This window comes from Candoia aspera, chromosome 2 (assembly GCF_035149785.1).
Source record: "Candoia aspera isolate rCanAsp1 chromosome 2, rCanAsp1.hap2, whole genome shotgun sequence".
NCBI classification, from domain to species: Eukaryota; Metazoa; Chordata; class Lepidosauria; order Squamata; family Boidae; genus Candoia; species Candoia aspera.
This window is the reverse complement of record NC_086154.1, coordinates 80,835,756-80,858,960: the sequence shown is the minus strand read 5'-3', so window position 1 is coordinate 80,858,960 and position 23,205 is coordinate 80,835,756. Positions and strand designations below refer to the sequence as shown.

The 23,205-nt window shown below is 38.4% G+C and overlaps 1 protein-coding gene across 4 annotated transcripts in view; it reads left to right on the top strand.

Annotated features, from left to right (window-relative positions):
• Window positions 1-22,826, top strand: part of P4HA2 (prolyl 4-hydroxylase subunit alpha 2) — a 51,153-nt gene extending 28,327 nt beyond the window's left edge. For 3 of the 4 annotated variants that reach the window (XM_063292325.1, XM_063292327.1, XM_063292326.1), the window contains exons 8-16: window positions 1,790-1,989; window positions 3,632-3,808; window positions 7,780-7,850; window positions 8,266-8,365; window positions 9,914-9,967; window positions 15,670-15,735; window positions 18,896-18,964; window positions 20,858-20,954; window positions 22,415-22,826. In XM_063292325.1, coding sequence (XP_063148395.1) covers window positions 1,790-1,989; window positions 3,632-3,808; window positions 7,780-7,850; window positions 8,266-8,365; window positions 9,914-9,967; window positions 15,670-15,735; window positions 18,896-18,964; window positions 20,858-20,954; window positions 22,415-22,485 — 905 coding nt within the window. In that variant the 3' untranslated portion in view covers window positions 22,486-22,826. Of the gene's footprint in view, window positions 1-1,789; window positions 1,990-3,631; window positions 3,809-7,779; window positions 7,851-8,265; window positions 8,366-9,913; window positions 9,968-15,544; window positions 15,605-15,669; window positions 15,736-18,895; window positions 18,965-20,857; window positions 20,955-22,414 lie in introns of all 4 variants that reach the window. The other variant, XM_063292328.1, reaches the window with a different exon arrangement.
• The last annotated feature ends 379 nt before the right edge of the window (window positions 22,827-23,205 follow it).

Here is a 23,205-nt window from a genome sequence, read left to right as displayed (position 1 = left end):
TCAATTATCCTGAATTCTACTGTGATTAAGTGAAACTAATGATGACCTTTAGTTTTTTTTAATCCAGACTTCCAAATTCTCAGCAGGCCACACCATTTCATTTCTACAGTGAGATTATTTACTCTGTTTCCCTCTCTGTCTTAATTATAAAGGTGATTGAGAAAAACTTTCAGAAACTGGGAAGGGAACAAGAATGCCTGTTTACATTCAATATTTCATACTGAACTTATCTAAAAGTAATACTCCACACTTTTGTATGATGACTATAAATTAAATAGCAATTAATTCTACCTTAGGCCATATTTTGGTGTATCTGTAGAAACTGCAGTTTATTAACATCACTGCATATTTAGACTGATATGGCAGATTCCTTTCAGAAGCAGACGGTAGTGTTGGCAGGTGAGCAGACTCTGATCATTCTTAGTCTACTCCTTTGTCTGAGGACATCTGGTACTGCTCAGTGCAATTATTTGCTTGGATTAAAGTGCAGTTTATCTAAGGCAAAATAACAATCCATTCTATTTCTGTCAGGATTGCATTTAAATCAGCAGTGGAATCCTGAATATTGTTTGATTTTTAATAGGTAATTTTCCTTCTCATTCTTCAGTCATGTATTTTTATATTAAAAAAGTCATTCCTGCAAACATACTTTAAATATATAAGCTACCTGATCAGCTCTTTCTTTTCTACCAGTTTGCTTATCCATTTTCTTTTTGCCAGAATCATTCCCTTGCTATATAATGTTGACTTTATTTTTTAATTTCTTGCCCTCATCCCTTTTGTTGCTACTAAGACGTTTGACAGTAATAGCCATATATGTATAGTCTTATATTAAATAAAATCAATAAAGGATTCAAACTTATTATATGATAATATTTTTGATTTTTATGTTTGAAATTTGATTCCAATATATCTGCATACTTACACTCAACACACATGAACACACACACACACACACACACGGTAACAAGAATACCCTAAACATATGAAACAATGAAAATAATTAATTTGTCCATTCAAACTTCTTTGGTGTTAATCTTGATGACCTTGCCTGGGGTCAGAAGCTAAGTAGGGTTGGGCATGGTTAGCGCTTGGTAGGGAGACTACCAGGAAATAGCAGAGCTACAGATTAGACTGGAAAATCTGAATATTTCCTGGAAGAAATAAATGTCAAACCCTTCCATGCTATAGCCAAGTATGGACATGGCTATGAAGTCATCAGGAGCTGATTTGTACCATCTGAGCCTCAGTTTGGGATGTAACTCTCAAGTTTGGTGTTAATTTGTATAAGAATGATACTATTTTAAACGTAAAATTTTGTAGGAAAGATCTGAGTGTTGATATAAGGCTATTCCTCTTAACTGCTGGCCCAGTTCAGTTTTTTCTCCTAAAATATCCAGAGTCTTTAGGTCTTCGGGCCTTTCCACTATGAGCCATTGCTTTATTAACCCAAAATTGCTTATTCTCTTACTTGGTTGAGCTAGTCTGCTGGGTGGTTACAAAGAAAATGGACCAGCTGCCTTTAAAAAAAATAATCTGTGCTGTTTTTAATGTAGAGAGAAGCCATGTGTTGGGAAACATAGTTTTGTATTGTGTTTTGAGACAGTGCATTATGCTCTTTATTTATTGCCCTTGTACATTTCAAGCCCAAAAAAGATTATATCTTTAATTCCCAGGGAGCTTAACTGGAGATGAGGGGGACAGTTTTCTTACCTGCACAATGTAACTGGTGGCCTGTTGTAGACTTTAAGGTCCTGGGTTGACTTTCTTATGATTCTTTTCAACCAAGAGCCAGATCATGAGAGAGCAGGCAGCAACTTGCAGTACTTTGAGAAGCTGCTGGAGAGCGAAAAAGAAACAAACCAGTTCAATAAAACGTCGGGCACAAGCGAGCCCAAAACGTACAGTGGCATTTATGAAAGGCCTCAGGACTACCTGCCAGAGCGCGAGACCTATGAGGCCCTTTGCAGAGGGGAAGGTGTGAAACTGGTGAGTAAAAAAGTGCCAAAGATTACTAGTGTAAATTCTCATACTGTTAGTGTTTCCTCTGTATTCTACAAGCAGGTTCATCCTTCCTTCTAACTTGCAAAAAAAGAGAAAAAGTCAATAGGTAGCTTCATATGGCAGGAGAGCTTAATTTTTATACAAAAGTACCATTTCAGTATTTTAAAAATGGTTGCCATTTCAGAAGAATAATGGTTTCTCCTTTGAATTATATCCAGTTGCTCATCTGTAAGTTTTGAAACTATTTTGCTTGGTGTCAGTGGAGTTATGAGATGAGAAAATTCTTAGGATTATGACAAATTGCTAAGCAAGAGATTTTAACTTTCTTGTGTGAAATTGTTTTCTAAATAATTAAGGCTCAGATGTCATATTTCAACTTACCCTTGCTTATATTCTGATAGAGTGTATCATTTGATTTTTGAACTTTTTAGACACCAACATTCAACATGATGCATATTGTGATTGGCTTGAAGGGGATTGTATAGGCCATATAATATAACCCCTGTTAAATCCAAGGAAATTCTGAGAGTTTCTCTATTTTATGGCTGTCCAGTTTTATGCCTGAAAAATACCTGCCCTTGTTGTATGGTTAAAAGACTATTAGTTCTCCTGATGTTCAGATGAAATCTTCCCATCACCTTCTCAACCGTCTAGGGGTATTGGTCTTCATTATCATAATTCCTGATCAGCATTATGTCAAAGGATGGCTGTCCTAGTCATGGTCTTTGGTGCAGGAAAGCTCAAGTCTTTGTCCCCATTTGTATGCTAGCTCTTTGGGTATCCCTTTTCTCTTTTATTCTCCAAGTTACCGTGGACAGTTTCGTCTTATAGGCTGTGCATCCCTTTGGATTCAGTCTTCAAAAAGTGCTTTGGAATATGAGAGTGTGTGAAAGTAGCATGTGTCTGCAGCATATTATGCAGTTGTGTCTTTTTCCAGAATTGCACAACACAATCCTGGAAAAATGTGCTGTTTCTTTTAGGTGTTGCGGACAGGTACAGAATACAAAAATGAAATTTGCATTTCTGTATGCGGTAGGTATCTTTTCAAGATTGAATCCAAAATGCTGCACAGTTGTAATGCTGTATGATATTAGTTTCAAATGTACTTTGGCCAAGTCAGATAACCTCGACATGGACCTGTGCCTTTGAAAGTAGGGTTGCCTAAATGCAATACTTTTATATTATATTTCTATTCTATTCTATTCTATTCTATTCTATTCTATTCTATTCTATTCTATTCTATTCTATTCTTTCATTTCTACATTTAATTTGTTAGTTTCAACTCAAAATATCTATTTTGTCAAAGTACTTTTCAGTTTTAGACCTATATTTGGAGATCCTAGCTATCCCTCTCAAATTTTCTATAATCAGCGAATATAATGATTCATTCCATCTCCTCACCTAAGTCCTTAGTTAAAAATATTGCAGTCATGAGGCACTCCATTCAAAATTTCCAACCAAGTAATTTTGCAGTGTAGAATGCATATTTCACAAACGATAACTGTATCTAAATAAAACATCTAAATCTATTTAGATTGTCTGTTATTTTTCCCTGTAATTATAAGGCAAATATTGTTTACCTAAATTCAAGATCTAAAATACTGTATTTATCTGGATATATTTATAGACGCCTCGAAGACAGAAGAGGTTGTTTTGCAGATACCACAATGGAAATCGAAATCCCTACTTAATTATAGCACCTTTTAAAGAAGAAGATGAATGGGACAGTCCACACATAGTCAGATATTATGAAGTTTTATCTGATGGAGAAATAGAGAAGATTAAGGAGTTGGCTAAACCAAAAGTAAGAGTTAATTTTTTTTCAGTCGACTGAAATTATATCAGCATTTCAGTTAATTAATATAAGCTAATTAAAAGTGAAGTTGAATGAATTGGGGATGTCAGGACCCATTTCCTTGCAAGGATGTGGTTGCCATAATATATTGGAGCAAATTTTGTACCACATGGTTATTTATAGTCCTTGAGGCCCATTTATGATGAGTTCTGTGTACTATTCAAACTATGCAGTCATTTCTCTGGAGTGACATATTGGACTAGGGAGATGTCCAAGATTTGGACAAAAACAGGACAAAACAAAACATGAAATAGTAGCCAACATGAGTGATTTATTCTTTTTTAAGCTTAGCTTCAGCAATGCTCGTATTTGCTGTTCAAACTGAGAAGAGGGGAGATACATTGCTGCTAATTAATATGGATATTTCATTTTAAATTCTTCCTTCTTTAAGGCAATTAAATCTGACCATTACAATCACATTATTATATATATGAGAAAGAGTTCAGAATTACATCCTTTCAAGCTATGCTTTAAAACTGAGTTTCTGATATTGATTTGTGGAGCAAGAGCCTACAACACAAAGAACATGAGTCAGAAATCTGGCATTTCATTATGCCAAAAGCTACATGCCAAGACAAGATAATTAACAGGGAGATTAAAAGACCAAAGAAAGAATATGGGAAAAAATGAATAACATGGGAAGAAAAATGCGAACAAAGAGAATAATTATGGGTGTTGTCTATTAGAATGCATACAACAAATTTTAGTGAAATGGCATTGCTTTAAATAAATATTTGTGTCACAATTAAGGTGCAATTATACCACTAAGATTACAGGCATACTGGGAATGATATGGGCCAGATCCTTATTGGTTCACCCAAACTCAATTCTTGCCAAGGTCCTTCCTAATCATTCCCATTTCCTTCAGTAATTGGTCTCTGGACTAGCCTCAGGGGCTAAGATGACTGCAAGACTTTAACTTTCTGCTCATTATATGCTGCCGATCCTCAGAGATCTTAAGTAAAAACTAATCATTGTTTTATTGATAGTCTGTTGCATGCGTATATTAGAAATGCTAGAGAATTCAGGCAGGAGACAAGCTTTCAGTTCTTTTCTCCCAGCATATCCTTTTTTCTGCTCAGAGATGCTCCTTCATAGTCTTGGTATCTGCACTTTCAAGGGATCTGTCAGCAATGAACCACCTGGGCAGGAAGGAGAAGTCAAGAGGAGCCCTGGGGACTGCAGATGGGGAAATCAAGCTCACTTTTGATAAGGATAACATCAAGCCTGTCTCCTAATACCATTTCCCTTACAAATAGTAGTTCTTTGTTTGCCTTGGTACCATACTAACTAATGAAAGATTTAGTCATCAAAGTTTGATACAGCTTTGTTGGTATTGTCTGAGCTTGGTTTTCCTCCTCAAGACCTTTCATTACCAGGCTAGATACTATCCTCAGTGCTCTGACACAAGAAAATGAGGTTTGTTGGCTGTTTGTATAGAGCAGCTTGTCCTACTGGGCTTTACCCTCTTCTCCCTAAAATCCTCTGGGTTTCATACATTCTTGCCTGCATCCCTGCCTTGGCACAGTGACTTTGTATTACTTTCTTTTTTTTTTAATAAAGCTTTATTAATTTTCAAGATATAATTAAAACACAAAATACAGAATATAGAACAGATAGAATACACATCTAAAAAAGAGAAACTAATACAGTGCAAGAATAGACAGGAAAACATAGAAGACAGGTGACTTCCGACCTCCTCCGACACAGATATAAAAGCACATAAAAGTTAATCTCTTGCTATTAATTAAACATTTAATAACATTATTTCTCTAAAATGAAACCATTTAATCATCAAAACCCAAAATTAGAACTTCATTTTTTTCCATTATAAGCAAATAGTCCAAAAACGACTTCCAAATAGAAACAAACCAGTTACAGTATTTTCTCTTACCAATGCTGTCAGTTTAGCCCTTTGCACCAGTTCTATTAACTTAATCATCCAATCCTCCATGAGGGAATTTGTGCATCCTTCCATCTTTGAGGGTGTAAGAGTCTTGCTGCTGTTATCATATATAAGAACAGAGTTCCATGTTGCTTCTCAAGCTGTTGGTCCATCAAACCCAAGAGAAACAGCTCCAGTTTCAATTGTAAGTCTACACTGAGAATCTTTTGAATAATAATACATATTTGATTCCAGAATTTCTTAGCTTTTCCACAAGTCCACCATAAATGATAAAGTTCCTTCACCCTGTAAACATTTCCAACAAACATTTGATAACCCATTATACATTTTGGACAACTTATCAGGAGTTAAATACCAATGGTACCTCATTTTATAAAAATTCTCTTTCAAATTATAATTCAAAGTAAATTTCATACCTTTGTTCCACATGTTATCCCATTGTTCAAGCATAATATTATACCCAAAATTCTTAGCCCATTTAATCATACGATCTTTAACATATTCATCTTGTAAATTCAATTGCAACAACATTTTATACATTTTCTTGATAAGATGCTCATCGTTTGTACAAAGTTCCATTTCAAATTGTGTTTTTTCATGAACAAAATTATATACCTTCTTACCCAAATTAAACCGTTCTGACAGTTGTGCATAATTAAACCAGTGACAAATATGACCTTCCAATTCTAGTTGTTCCTTTGTTTTAAGTTTAGGTATCCCTTCTTCAAAATTCAGCAAATCTTCATATCTCAACCAATTTGGTTTGCCTGCCATCTCTCTTCTAAGAAAAGCTTCTTGAGGGGACAACCACATAGGTACATTAGGAGACAATATTGGTTTATATTTATTCCAAACCCTCAGTATGGCACATCTAACAAAATTATTTTTAAAATCTTTATTAACTTTAGTTTTATCATACCACCCAAATCGGAGATCATGTCCTTCAAATTCCAATAATTTCTTGTCCTTCAAAGTCACCCAGTCTTTCATCCATAGCAAACAGCAGGCTACAAAATATAATTTCAAATCAAGCAAACCTAGACCTCCTCATTCTTTGGCATCTTGTAACAATTTATACTTGATTCTTGGTTTCTGCCTTTGCCAAATGAACTTAGAGATATCTTTCTGCCATTGTTTAAATGGTAAATCTGTTGTCAAAATCAGTATTGTCTGGAACAAAAACAACATTCTAGGCAAAACTTTGTATTAACTTTCACTTCCACCACCAACCCATATAGGGTTTATCCTCCCCTTAACTCCAGCATATGAAACAGGAATCCCACAGCATATATCAGCAAATTACAGAATTACAGATAGTCCTCGCTTAACAACAGTAATTGGGACTATCAACTCAGCCACTAAGCGACACAGTCATAAACCACACCAACTTACGATAGTAGTCGCAGCAGTTCTGGTTGTGGTCATTGAGCGAATCTTGCAGGGTAGTTAAGCGTGACGTCACCATTTGCGACCGCCGGCTTCCCCATTGACTTTGCTTGTTGGAAGCCAGCAGGGAAGGTTGCAAATGGCAACCATGTGACTGTGGGGATGCTGCAACAGCTGCAACTACAAGGAATGGTCGTAAGTCTCCTTGTTCAGAGCTGTCATAACTTTGAACAGTTGCTGGACAAGTGGTCGTTAACCAAGGACGACCTGTATAAGAGTGGCACAAGTGAGGCAAAGTCTATTACCCCACTGCCACCTGCCAAAAAACTCTGTAGTATGAATTTGAGGTGTATGCCAATGAAAACCCACCTTCTTCCCCTACCCCCAAACCCCCTGGAGTCAAAACAATATAACAGACTTTAGAGTGATTAATTTGTTTACCACTAATGCAGTTATCTTACTTTTCAGAATGTATAGAATAAATTCCAGTTGCAATACTGTTCAACATTTTTACAAGAATCTTGTGGGATGTAATCATATTAGGGTTGGGAATAAAAGAGCAAGATAAGTTTGACATGTACTTTTGGTGTTATTTAAGTTAGTAACTCTTATATATATTTTGATACAGCTGGCAAGAGCTACAGTCCGCGACCCCAAAACAGGCGTACTAACAGTAGCCAACTATCGGGTTTCTAAAAGGTAAATTGTGTAAGAATGAAGTCCATCCTCTTATGAATAATTTCCAAATATATTGATAATAAATTAAAACTTTGAAATGCACTTCATTCCAAACCTGACCAACAATTAAAAACCTACAGAACAAAGAGCTGTTGAAATGTTTGGTATTTTTGCTGTTAGTTTTTTTTTTATTCTGTGGTATAGATTTTATATATCATCAGTTAAAACATACAATTTTGATTTAAATATGTTGTTATATAAGCCATCGTTTAAAGACTAAAGCCTAAAAGTTGATTTGTGAAGAAGCGCTGTAAATGTTGACCCATCTGCACAGTGGATGAAATTATGAAAGGAAGTGTGTGTGGAGGGGTGTATTTTAAATTTCACAATGAGTTGAGGTTTTTAAGTTCCTGTACAAAATCTCTATTTCTGCAAGTTCATGGCTGGAAGAAGAGGATGACCTGGTTGTTGCCAAAGTAAATCATCGAATGGAGCAGATTACAGGATTAACTACCAAAACAGCTGAATTACTGCAGGTAAATATGTTACCAGTTCCCTTCCTTGGGCAAGGCCCTGCCTGCTGTCTCTGAAGCAGAACTGCATGAAACGTGTTGAATGTGTAGTGCCCTGAAAATTAAGAAACAAAAAGTAGGCCCCCATCCCACCCCCCAAAAAAGGGAGAGGTTACCTTTACACTTGGATTGAGATTTTTATAATTCAAAACTCTGTAAGTAGCAATAGCTGCCAATAACATTTAACAGGAAGCTTCAGCTATATGTGCAGCATACTTGCACAAAATTCACCCATTTTTAGACCCATTATCTGTTTGTTTAAAAATAGAACAGCAAAAAAATGTCTTCAGTTTCAAATCAAGTAGGTTTGCATTATTGTAATTGTTACTAGATTTTTATCCCATATTTTTTTAAAATTTGGTCAACTCAAGGTGGTGAACGTATTTAATACTCCTGCCTCCTATTTTCATCACCACAGCAACCTGTGAAATGGGTTGGGCTGAGAGAGGGTGACTGGCCCAAAGTCAAGCAGCTGGCTTTCATGCCTAAGGCAGGACTGGAACTCTCAGACTCCTGGTTTTCAGGCCAGCACCATTATATTAAGAAATAATGCAGTTTCTGGCTGATTAAGCAGGACAAAGAGCTAAGATTTTGGATATCTGCCCAACTGGAATTTCTACCGCAGAAAAGATGGTGATCAGCTCTCCTCCAATTGCTATTTTTGATATAGCTAAAGAAAAAATGTGAAACAGTTCAAGAATAAAAAACCAGTTTCTCTATACAGAACGTTCTTCCTTTTTTATTTCATATCTCATTTCGTGTGGACAATTCGCTGTCTTCTAAAAACTATTTTCTTTTCCTCAGATTATCCTATGCTGAATTATAGATTGATGAAACCAATCCTCTGTGTAGTAGTTAAAGCACCAACCAATATAGTATTAAGTTGCACCAAAATAGCCCCAATATAGTATTATATTGCATAGATACATACACTTTTTAAAATCTGTTCAATAGCATCCGATTCTCGGAGACTGCCTGAACAAGTCCCTGCAGTTTTCTTGGCAAGGTTTTTCAGAAGTGGTTTGCCCTTGCCTCCTTCCTAGGGCTGAGAGAAAGTGACTGGCTCAAGGTCACCCAGCTGGCTTTGTGCCTAAAGTGGGACTAGAACTCAGTCTCCCAATTTCAATCCTGATGCCTTTAACAACTCCACCCAGGTGGCTCTCTACATACATACATACATACCTATACCACATGCAGTATTCCTTGTAACGGGCAATGACAGTTTCAGGAAATTTGACCAGTATGCCACAAGTGCATCAACCAGTCTCACCCGAAGCACATTCACACTATTCTACCAAGATAAGATCTTTAATCTACTTTGCAAATCAACCTACTGTTGCCCACGTCTCACCAACTCAGAGGAACATGCAGTGTGCTGACACACATGCAGCATGCAATGTCATATTGATGTTTTAAAAACAAAATGTGTTCTGAAAGATTATCATATTTTATTTGACTTAAAAGCTTTTGCTTTTATTTTGCTAATATATTGTCATTTTGTCTACATTTTAGGTTGCTAATTATGGGATGGGAGGACAATATGAGCCACATTTTGACTTCTCAAGGGTAAGATTTCCTATTTTAGGTACTTTTCTCAGTTATTGCTAAGTGTATCTGATATTTTAAGGGCTAAACTAGAGGTGATGGAAATTCTTAGTTAGTTTTGACATCTTTTTTTTTCTTTGTACAAACAAGGACAGGGTGGGACTGATTTGGCTCAGGATTAGCACCTATTTGTCCCATACTAGCACCCTGATTTAACTGTCCCAATACCATCTCCCAGAAAATAGCATTAGCAAGAAAAAATAAATCACATTGAAATGGGACATTGGGTGTGGGGCTAATCTTCCACTGCAGTACCTGATTTATTCAACCCCCCTCTAAAGCTGCTGTTTTTTTAGTAAAGAAAAAGATCTTAGGGAATCCATGTCATCTTTTGTTTGGCCCACTGGGTGACTATGAACAGATACCAGCATCATATTCATGGAGACAAGTTTTCCTTGTAGTGTATGAAATATGAGTGATGTTTGCTGAGTATGGATTATATTTAAGCATTTATATTTGGAAGAAACGATCTTATGGAGAGCAAGGAGAGTACCATGAATATTTCTGTATTTTTTTCCCTAAATTACTTTCTCTCAATTAGAAAAATTAGGATTTCCGCCCATAAAGTACTTTCAGATATAAGCCAAGAATTGCTGAGGTTAGTTCAGATTGGGTTTAATGGCAAAGTACCCCCCAGAATACATCCCCCCCACCACTCTACTGGCAAAAGTAAATTATATATCTCATGGCAGGCAATTCTTCTAGTTTTTCCAAACTTGTATGTACATAAAATGACCATAGAAATTTTTTTAGAGGAGGTAGGTGTATTAAGATTTGTGATTAGTAGGTAGCCTGTATTGTGCCTGATGTTTAGGAAGAGAACTTTAAGGTTCATGCATTTTGAAAAAGAGATAGCACTTACAGGCCCACCTTTCTCCTAATGTCTCCCTTGTAATCTGGAACATAATATTATCAAGAGGCAAAGCTGTGGCTTTTTTCCAGTGGTGTACCTCTAGCCATCAACATGTTAGCCAATAAAGTCAAATGGGGATAGGGAACTCTTGGTAAGATCAGATCACAATTCCATTTCAGCTGTCTCTAGAAGAAGTCAATTAAAAGATAGCCAACTCTTCCATGTAATATATTGCTCAGGTTCCAACTGAGAGGTTGAGCATCTTTCAAATGCCTAATCACATTACATCTCAATGGGTCTGTAATATGGTTTGAAGGTTAAACTGTTGGGATTGTTCCAATTTTTACATGGTCAACAATTACTAGAATCCAACATTCCCTGCAGCGAACTATGCCCATCTTTGAACATCCAAACAGGCATGTGTGTAGGTCCTAGGTGGAGAAGCGAGTCGAGTCTCTAGGACTGATTTTATGGCACCCCTCTAAATACCTCCCTCCAATTTATGATAAACCAATGATGAATACTCTGAGTATGTTCTTCAAGCCATCTGTGTTATCTACTTAATAAACATGTACCTGGTCTACATTTAATTAGCTTATCAATCAGCATATCTTTAAATATTTTGATGAAATGCTTTGCTAAAGTCAAGATTGTGTCTGTAGCATTCCACAAACTATTACTATGGAAGTAACTCAATAAAAAAATAGTCTCATAATAGTTTTAGCTTTGTTGAGTAGCATAATAGTTTCAGTAACATAAAACTATTGTGAGACTATTTTTTATTGAGGTTGTTGAGTTTGTTTTTCTTCCCTTCCTTCTCTTTGTGAATACTGGGGGAGTGGGATCATGTCTTCCTACGTGAAGACATGATAGGACAAACTCTCATCTGATTGCATCTCTGTCAGGTCAAATCTCTGTCATTACAAATCAGTGCACACTTAAAGCTGCTTCACTGATGCTGATTTGTGTAAGAGAGGCAACAAAACAACCAACAAGATAATTCATTCTTGAATGATATATAATGCTTGGAATGTAGTTGTCAGCAGCCAAGGTTACGTAAAGTTAACAGCTGGATTTCTTAGAGATTTGGACTGGTCCTCCAGGCTCTGTATATAGCACGGGTTGAATCCATTTGCCGTTACTTTATGGTGACTAAAGTTTCTGAAGCAGTTGTATAGTGATTGATCGATTGAAATTTATTAGTCTCCCAACTCCAGACTCTGGGCAGTATACAAAACTAAAAAAACATAAAACAGTGAGAAACATTAAATCAACAGGCAGCCTAGACTAAAATACTCTGCTAACAAAATCCACAAAACAAAATAGAGCCTTAAACAAATAATAAACATGAACCCCAGGCCTAGGATCAAAGCCTGGTTTTCAAGGCTTCCCGGACCCCCAGCAAAGAAGGTACCATCCTTATCTTGGCGGGGGGGATGCTGTTCCAGAGGGTGGGGGGCCTCAACAGAGTAGGCACGCTTCCTAGGTCCCACAAGATGGCAATATTTAATGGAGGGGACCTGGAGCGCACCCTCTCTGTTGGAATGCACTGAGTGGGCAGAAACGATTGGAGATAAGCAATCTCTCAGGTATCTTTGAGCAGTAGCTGCGAGTCAGGAAGGACCCCCAAATTGCGCACTAGTCTTGACTGGGGAACTGCAGCCCCATCCAAGGCCAAGGATGGTAATACCCCCGACCTAGGGGGTCCAAACAGCCACAGCTATTCAGTCTTGTTAGGATTAAGCTAAAGTCTGTTCCACCCTATCCAGACCCAAACAGCCTCCAGATGCTGGGTCAGGATGTCGACAGCTTCACCTGTGCTGCTTGGGGTTGAGATGTAGAGCTGAGTATCATTAGCATTCTGATGATACTGTACCCTGAACTGGCAGATGAACTCAGCCAGTGGTGTCATGTAAATGTTGAACAGGATAGGGAAGAGCGTTGAGCCCTGAGGCACCCCAAACATGAACTGTTTGACAGGTCCTTGGGAATAACCCCAAGCTCCCTCTGGAACCCAACAAGGTCCATCAGTCACCGAATAGGCCCTCTCTCCCTGTGGAGGTGGGTGGTCCCAGCGAGTTGGCAGACAACCCAAGAATGACCTGTCCATGGCAACAAACTGATGGTAATGTCCTCCAATGCCAGATCACACTGCACCTGCCCCGAGACAAAAAACAGATCTAGTGTGCGACTTCCAGAATGCATTGGGCCTTCTGTCATTTGGGACAGGTCCATGGAGGCCATGAACTCCTGAGCTGCCCTGGACTCAACATCGCCAGGTGGCAGATTAAAGTCCCCAAGGACCATCAGCCTCAGGGACTCCATCACCAACCCAGCAATGGAATCCAGCAGCTCAAGCAGGGATGATGCTAGGCAGCAGAGAGGGCAGCACAACAGCAGCAGTCCCAACTGCTGACCCCTCAATGACTCACAGAGGACAATAGGCACCCCACCCCGCCCAGGTGGGCATATTTCTGAGAAGGGAATCTCCCCCCCAAGCCACCAGGTCTCAGTTATGCACGCCAGGTTGGCACTCTCATCCACAAATTGGATAAGTGTTAAATTGTGGATGAGGGCAGATTTATTACACACCAACCTGGCATTCACAGGCAGTCACAAGTTGGCTTGCTTGCTCATAGATTATCTTACACTTGTAAAAAAACTGTTTTGGTGCTGATTATAAATCATTCTGAAGACCAGTTTTCACTGATTCGAGAGCTGTTATGCTGTGTTTGTAACTATATTTCAAAATTGAATTTTTAAAACATCTATTCCGTTAGCGCCCCTCCACCCTGCTACTGTCACATGGTCTCAAAGTTTCAGGTGTGATAACCAAATCAGAAAGTTTGTGGATTCCTGTGGCATCTATTTGCCATAATATCACAAATTTATTGATGCTTCCATTTCTGTTCTTTTTGGTTTGGTACAGAATCTCTCAGTTCCCTTCACATTTATTCTCCACCTTGCCTTATTCTGTAGTACGTGATTCTCTTTTTTCCTATATCCTTTAGTATGCACTCTTCTGTACCCTTCCTGTTCGCTATAGCACCACAGATCTTTGTATCATGCTAAATGTGTCATTCGTTTTCTCCTTCCTCATCCTGTAGGCCCCTCTATAGCCTCATTCAACTGCCCCTTTTCTCTCTCTCTCTCTCTGTTTTTTGCCCCGCCCTTATCTTTATTCTTAATTGAACTTGGTCACGTGTGAGGATTTTACTTTTCCAGAAGTAAATATTTCATACTGCCACTCAGATAGTAATAGTTTCTACAGCATTAATTTGGGGGAGAAGGGATGTAAAATCTACCCTTTACCTCTATATCAAGAAAAAGGACAACCATGTCCATAAATGCATGGAGCAGACCAAAAATAGGCAGAAAGAGAACGTAGTCAATCTGCAGATCCTATATTTTACAGTTTTGTTCTAACTAGATATCATATCACTAAAAATGGAAACTGGAAATAGCTCTAAATCTGTATACAGGTTTAATCTGCCTGATGCACTTAAACCGTGTATTAATAGTACATGTAACGCAGCCTTGTCTGTCAAAAACACTTCATTCATTAAATATTGTCTTTTAAATTGAAATCTGGGCCTTCTAAGCTAAATGTGCCAAGTCTAAATACTGTAACTAACTGTACAGTTTTAATTTTTTTCTCCTCTTTTCTCAAACTTGAATATTTTGTGGATCACTTTTTAATCATGTCCTAAATCACCTCAGGCTTCTGCGAGGAAGATCCCTAAATTGTCCCAGGCCTCTGAGAGGAAGATGAATAAAACTGGTCCTGTCCAAATCTTTGCTCTTGCGTGGTCTCAACGAATATTAAGGAAAGCTAACAGTGTTTTCCAGTAACAATTCCTCACTGCAGTTCCAGAAAAACAGCATTTTCTTAGCTGAAAGCATTATTGCTTTTGTGATTAATCGCAGCAAAACATCAGTAAAGGCTCTGGAAGAACCCCACTTTCAGTGGGAGACTGTTTGTTGCTCTTAAATCTACTATCTCCAAATACAAAGATAAGGAGAGTTGCTCTGTTGCTAGCTGCGAATTAGTAACAGAGCATGTTCTTGCCAAATTCTTTCGTTTTTGCCTGCTGATGATGAAGAGGAACTGGCACTTTGATTTCCACTAGCTGAAAAGTGCCCTTTGACTTTTTATAGTGCAAGGAGTGATCATTCAGCCAGGAGTTTTACCAAATGTTTACCACATCCAATAGCAGGAAAAGGAAGCTGCCAGCATGTTTGATGTATTACAAGTCTCGTATGGTCATGGAATGAAACACAGATACCTCATTGTGCTAAATCAAAATACAGTTTATTTTTTGTTAAGCGTGTGTGTGTAACCAGCCATGTTGGTTTATAAGTTTGGCTTAGCATATCGTACAGTCTCAGTTGTGATTTATTCAGAAAACCATGGTTAAACCAACTATGGCTTAGCACAATGTGTGGACCAAGCCAAGTATTAGCATTGCAGGTGTGTTGTTCAGGATGTTAGTTAATATGCTGTTGCATCTGAGATTTTGACTTAAGCCTGCAACCCTATTCATACGCACCTGAGAAATAGCCCCATGGAACAACTGGGTGGGCCTTGCTTCCATTTAGATGCATAGACAATCTCCATGTCCTGTTTCCAAAGCTACAACGTGCAATCAATTTGGAAGTTGGGTTAAAGTTGTTGTTTGTTTCAGCGACCCTTTGACAGCACACTCAAAACGGAAGGAAATAGGCTAGCAACGTTTCTTAACTATGTAAGTACCTCTGTGTTCTGCCTGCGTGCTTGAAGTTTGCAGTTTACTTTTATTTAATTTTGTAGAAAGATGAACCTGATGTTTTCAAGCGTTTAGGGACTGGGAACCGTTTGGCCACTTTTTTGAACTATGTAAGTATGAGCAGTCTTGGACATGTGGAGTAAGACTTGTCTTTTTTCATGTACCATCTTAAATGGAACTAATTGCATGATAGTTTTTAGAAATTGTTGACCCAGCATTACATGGAGTCATAGTATCTGTGGAGATTTAGTTTTCCATCTTCTTGCTTCATACATGCTATGCAATCTGGCATAATTGTGCCAATCAAATTGGTGACTGAAGTACATTTTTAACAGTGGAATTTTTATGAGAACTGATTTGGGAACACATTCAATTATTAATTGTGCAGCCACAGAATCTGTTCTCACTTTTACTTACCATGACCTGAAAGTGTTAGATATTGCAGCTCTTTCAATCAGGCTCTCAGATTTGTAGGAAACTTCTTGGAAAATGGCTAATAAAAGGCATTAGTTTATTCCAGATGTGTGCCTACAGTGCAGTTGCTATTACCATTACTAGTTGATTAGAACATCACTTCTAGTCTGCAGTCTAGCAAAAATAGGAGGAGGAAGGAGTATTATGTATGTTTGCCACCTTGAGTTATTTATAAAAATAATAAAGGCGGGATAAAAATTAAATAAATAAATAAAAGTTATCTCATTAAACATGCTAGGCTTTAATTCGGGTTTAGCTTTCTAAAATTGTTGATCTAGAGAAAGGATTGCTGATACCTTTCTCTCTGCTTGCTGTTGCCAACATCCAACTCTAGTCATATTTTGTCATTTTAAATGGAAGGTACATGAAGACACCCATGTTTAAAAATGACCATGATAAAGCAGTTTAGTAGAATCTCCAAATTAGGATGGAACCAGAAAGAATTAAGATATTTCACTTTCAGTTACTATGTTAGGGTTTGAATTTCTTCCTGAAATTAGCAAAATTCCATGTCCTGTATAATGATTACATCTCTTTAGAGGGGCCTCATTGTCCCTAAATTAAAACATGGTAGTTTGGATCCAAATATGTCTTCCATCAGTGGAACAAAATCTGAGTTGTAGAATGGGATTTCCTTGCCCCTCCCCTTCTGCTGCATCCCCCTGTGTCCCTTGGGGTTAGTATTGGAGTCACTCGGAAACAGAGTTGGCTCTGTTATGCAGAACTGCCGATAGAGCAGGAAGTTCATGGACATTGCTACTCCCTTGTAGGAAAAGCAGCACAATTTAGCATTACGCAAAAGTAGTAACTCCTCTTAGTTAAAGTACAGACACTACATATGATTGAAGTGCTTGTGTTCTGTGGTATCCGTGGCTACTTCATAGCACCAGAAATAAAGCTGCGTTAGTTTCATTGCAGTGTTTCAGATTCATAAAAAGATTACTCAGAGATGCACAGAATTAAGCAATGTCCTCAGTGCTAAGGAAGTTTTTCAGTTTGCTGAGCAAATGCATTGGCCAGAGGACTGTGGTCTTTTCGATGAGTATCATAAATAAATTATATATATAAATATAAATATATATAAATATAAATAAAAATTTGGAAGAAATGTAGGCTCCATATAGCAGAATATTCAGAACGGACAGGTTTACGCTATTAGTCCCAATTGTGATCCAACACAATAACTGTTTTCATACCAAATCCTGAGTCAGTCATTTCTCTTTTATATTTAAAAAACAACTAGCTATTTTTTTAATGCCTATGTTCCCATTGGATTTTGTACTCCTAAAATCCGTGACCACAGTCTGTCTGTCTCTGTTAATGGTGTCAGGGGCCCTCCTTCAAAACTCTGTGGCTCCTGGAGCCCCTCCAGAGGTTGCTGCAGAATTGTAAATTTCTAATGAGACAGAAGGAGAAATGTATTATGAAATATATGAAGAGTAGCCATATGTCATGAGTAATGACGGTGAGCAGGAGGGGGCCTCTATCCAGGGGGGAAAACGCATCCGTAGTACTGGCTAGGCTTGCAGGGTTCAGCCTGATTAATACTCTGATGAGAGATAATCAAAGAATATCAAGGCTTTGGGATAGACCAGAAAGTAAAAAGTAACAAAATCCCAGAAAATGGCAAACCTTTTCTGCGCTGGAAAACTAGACGATCACCTGGAGTCCAGCTTAAGTCCTTTATATTTCCTGTGCATTTTCTGGAAATCTTCAGAGTGTGCCCAAGACTGCTAACCGAAGGTGGATCTACACATAAGTCTCTTCTGGGAGAGAGTCACCGTTGCAGAGTTAGCCAATTATTGCTCAGTACTGAATTGTGCTGTAGCCCCTGGAGATATTTAAGGTAGTGAGCAGGCTGTGAACATTTTAATTAGCAAATAGGTATGGTGCAATATCTGCTGCGTTTGTAACATGGTCACAAGACACATATCTCACAGCTGTCACAGATGTGTGCATTTGTGTGCTTGGAGAGGTGAATAACGTTGCAGCTGCATTGCAGCTCCAAGCACTGCCATTTTTGTTCCCTGGATTTCCTGCTCTTTCATTACAGAAGTGTTTTTAAAAACGAAATTAGCCCTTTTCTGCCTACCAAAGCTGCCTGGGGGGTGGGGGTGGGGTGGGGGATGGTGGACGGGGAAGCTGGGATGGGAGGGCCTCTTCCCTCCTGCCCTCTTTGAGGGCTCCTCTGCCCTCTACTCAATTTCTGGAGGCAATCTTATCAGAGAAGGGGAATCTCATCTCTTTTAGTCAATTTGGGGACAAGTATAGAAAACTCCCCCACTTGATTTCCTCTCTTGGGGCAGAAACAGGTTGAACAGAGCAGGGTTGTTTTTTCTCCTGAAAAACAACCAGATGTCATGAGTACTGATGGTGAGCAGGAGGGGGCCTCGATCCAGGGTGGAAAACGCATGCGTAGTACTGAGGAATTAAGCAGCCATTCAAAGAGACACAGATCAGACCCGCCTTAGCTTTTGGGGTTTATATGTCTGGGTTTTTCCCACGCTTATTCAGTTTGTTAGGATTCTGTTTATGTAGCAGTAATAAACACTAGAGAACTACTCCTCGTCTCAGTGTGTGTCTCACTGTTAGGACATCATATTATCTAAATTGATTTTACATTTTGGTGTAAATTAAATCAAATTTAGCTTTTAGCCTGACCCCACCCACTACTTAATGTGGCCTTCTTCCTGCAAAAGGATGCAAACCTTGCTGATCCAGAGCTGATCTGGAAATCAGCGGAAAACCTTATTGATAATGCTGAATCTCCAGCATTGGCTTTTTTTCCCTTCTCAGATGAGCGATGTTGAAGCAGGAGGTGCAACAGTTTTCCCAGATTTTGGAGCTGCAATTTGGCCCAAAAAGGTAATAACTGTGCTTGCCTATAACAAATGCTTTCCCTCTAGAAGGTTGATAAAACCGGCTCTGTTTTCTTAGATTCTATCTGATCTACACTATTTCTACTTAGTTAATCATTCGGGATGACAAGATTGTGGCAATGAGATATTTTTGGTTGCTGCCCATGGGTGAGGACATTCCAGTAGGAGAGCACTAGTCTGACTCTTACTCAGATAGCCTTTTCCTGTATTAAACAGAATTTCAATCAGTCCTTGCCTGAAAGAGTTTTACAATGTATATTTAAAGAGCTTTAAAGGCATTTGTTTGATTAAAGGGCTCCACACAACTTGACTTCCCAGTAACAGAACAGGACTTCTCCTTCCCCTTCTCTTTGCTGCATGCCAGCTCTGTCCCACTGCCCCCCAGTCCTCAAGCACACTAGAAGTTTATAAACCATATTTGCAATGGGTCTTACATAATACTCCATAGTTTAGAACAATAAGTGAATCCAGCCATTTTGACATACTTTTCAGTATTTAAAGGGATGCATTTGTGTGTAATGTGTGTGTAAATTTAAAGGATGCATTTGTGTGTAATGACTGTATTACTCAATCTGCCATTAGATTGATTCATACGTGACTATAGTAGAAATCTCTTTATTGAAGAGTAGCATATGGGACAGTAAAAAAGTTGCGAATGAAAGTTCCCCATTTTCCCCACATTAAATAAACCAATGAGTACGAACCCCCTCCCTCTCTCAGGCATGCAGCCCCCCTCTTCGTGCCAGTCAGTTCAGTTCCATGCAGATGTCTCCAACGGCTCTGCCGGTTGACCTTGGATGCCAGAGATAGTCCAAACAAGAAGCTTTCACACTCCTGGCATATTCCCCCTCCCAGTTCTACTGACCTGCAAGTCTCAACACGTGTTAAGTCCATTCATGCATGCGAGTCGGATCAGATGTTCTGGGAACGTTTGATCGGGGAGCTTGACATTGTGTCCCACTGAAATCAGTGGGACCTGCTTCCAGACGATACTGTTGTTTGCTATACGAACATTTCTCTTCAAGCAATAAAGAGCAGTATTGTTTCCTGAGTTCCTGTTTGTATGAATATGAACATCATGTTGGTTTAAAGGTCCAGCAGGACCCTTTATTAACTTATTCCCAAAGAAAACATGTTTTATTCTTCTGCAAATGACAGCACCATGGTAAGCACAACTCCTGGAATAGAGAGCCCTTTGTCCTAAGGGAAACTGCTGCTTGAATAATTTAGAAGTTTAAATAATAAATATTTTGGTTCAATTCGTTTCTTTTTGTAGTTAATATAGTGAATAAATGTGCAGTAATTTGCATGTTCCCCATATCTTCGCAGGTTTTAAAAAATCTATTTACAAATTAGCTGCAACTTTGATTCTAATTAATAGAAAGTCTGCAAGATCTATAGGCTATTCACACCAAATAATATTCTTGATACAGTTGGTTATATATTCCTTCATTTCTAGAGAGCATGAATTAGTGCCATGTTATTGTGAGTTCTAGTCCTGCCTTAGGCACAAAGCCAACTAGGGTCAGTCCCTCTCTCTCAGCCATAGGAGGGAGGTAATGGCAAACTACTTCTGAAAATACTGCCAAGAAAACTGCAGGGACTTGTCCAGGCAGTCACCAGAAGTTAAGGCTGACTTGAAAGCACAAATTTCCTTTTTTAACTTTCCACCTACATTCAAATACATTGCCATTGCAATCCTATTGGAAGTGGAAATGGGAAATACTGTAGATATATTCCAGTGTGTTGAGAAAATAACTACTGTAGGTATGAATGCCCTATGGACTCCCTATTCTTATAGCAGGTAAAATACAAGTTAGATGAAAATGCACTCAGCATTGAATTTATTTAAATGAGTAAAGTCTTTTGTTGTTTTCAGGGGACTGCAGTTTTCTGGTATAACCTGTTCCGAAGTGGAGAAGGTGATTACCGAACAAGACATGCAGCATGTCCAGTGTTAGTAGGCTGTAAGTGGGGTAAGTAAAAATCATCTCTTTGTTTTTGGGAAGCGAGACTTAAGGTTCTTCAAACAGCTAAGGAAGACTGGATTATTTGGTCTAGGATTTTTGTATCACTATGACACATTCTTGGATAATGTGCTCCCACATTAAAATTCCTTTGCTGTTAGCTTATGTCTGTGACTTTGATGTTCATTTATAAGGTAAGGAAAGTAGAAAATGGTATCTGCTGACAGGATGTGAGTAGCTAGGAAGAAAGTAACATTTCAATGAAATTTTAAGCAGCGGAACATTTGAATGTTCAAGTCCCATGTAGTTGTCTGTAGCATCATTCAGGTATTATTTAACATGGAATACTCACTGCATGAGCACTCTTGTTAATTCCCACCCACCAGGTCCTCCAAAATTTCTCAGATGGCATTGGCTCACAGTGGGCATTTTGTGTTCAGCACAACCATTTGCAGGAATAAAACCTATGTGCATGCAGTTGGGCCATGAAATGACTGTAAGGGAGCAGTTATCATGAAGCAATGGTAGCAAAGCAAGAGGCATGTCAGGAACGGTTGTGTGTAATAAAGCCAGAATGGACTAAAGATGATTCTAAAACTCAACATTTGTAGGAGCCTCATGATCCATCTCCCATTCTGCTCATGAGACGTAATATTAAATATTAAACGATCTTACTTGCATCCTCCTACCTAGATGGCTCTAGGGGAGCCTTCCTCAGCTTGAGTGCTCTCCAGATGTGCCATTGTTGAGAATTCTGGGAGTCGAAGTTCACATGTCTGTAGGTTATCCACGTTGGGGAAAGCTGCTGTATGGCTACATGTAGCCCTCTGACGCTCCTTTTGAACCCTTCCCTAACATTCACAAACTGAGTGGGACATCAACTCACATTTCTTTCTGCATTTTGGGGGGTGGGGAAAATGGGCAAAATAAGTTCAAATGTAGCTCTTAGATACAAACACATTGGGCACAGCTCCTCAAGGATTCAGCATGAAGAGGTAGATAGGTACATCCAACTGTCCTCCATGGATCCACACCCACAAGTTCATGATGTGAGGATAATGGTCGAAGGTTAGAGGGATCGATGTCCATTTATACGAATCTGCATACTGTACAAAAACTGGATTTAAAGGAGATTGGAATACTAGTCTCAATGTTATATGTGAGTTATGTGCATGTATATTGTCCAGTAAAACTATTGGACAATATACATATTCCCTAAAACGTGGTGCAGGGAAGTTGTGTGCAGGCCTGCTGCTTTTACTGATCTTGTTATTTGTGTTGATGCTTTTGCATAACTGCTGGCCACGTTTTTATTACTTTATGGACTGTATTTATCATTTTATTATATAATTTAAAGTACTCATGTATTTTTAGAGACATACAATGGCTGAAGATGCTTAGTAGGACAGATAGTAAATAGACTTTTATGTAAATGGATAAATATAACAATCCTAACCATTTTTTTACAGTATCAAACAAATGGTTTCATGAAAGAGGCAATGAATTTTTAAGACCATGTGGTACAACAGAAGTGGACTGAAACCAGCCCAACCATATTTTTTTTTCCTCTTCTGCTGACATCCTTGTGCATTGTTCAGTTCATTTCTAAGAAATGACTCCTATTCTACTAAGGAAAATTACGACATTATTTATTGAAGAAAGGCAGCGTCTGATAAGGAAAGAAGGCAGCTCTTTGACAGTTGGTGCTATGTGCTTATATTATTGACACTGTCATTTCCCTTCTTGCTTCAGTTTCTGCAACATCCAGCAACGTTACAGATGGGTCATGGAACACTTTTTTCAAAATGTACATTTTAAAAATATTGTATTTTCTAGGATGTACAACTTACATTTAAAAAATATAAAACTTTTTTAAAAGAAGCCATATGTGTTGTGTGTGCTTAGTTTGTGGCAAGCGTTGAGATATTTCAAATGATCAATATCTGATATTTGATCATTCCCAAAACACTGGCTATAAGTGGGGAAGAGGAAGCTGAGGTGACCTAGGCATCCTAATGGCTACAGAAATCATTTGCTACAGAACTGGGAAGAAGAAATCTCATTTGGTTGAACAGCTTGAAAATCTTGGCTTCAGATTAATATGCGCAGCAAGATCTCAGTAGGCTTTAAATCATATACTGTGGGAGACATATCCTGTATATTTGTTGGTTTTTCCCCTGTGGCTAAACTGAAGGTAGACACAAAAATTCATCTATGGGAGCTGTATTTCACAGTGGAAAAAAACCACAACTAGGCAACA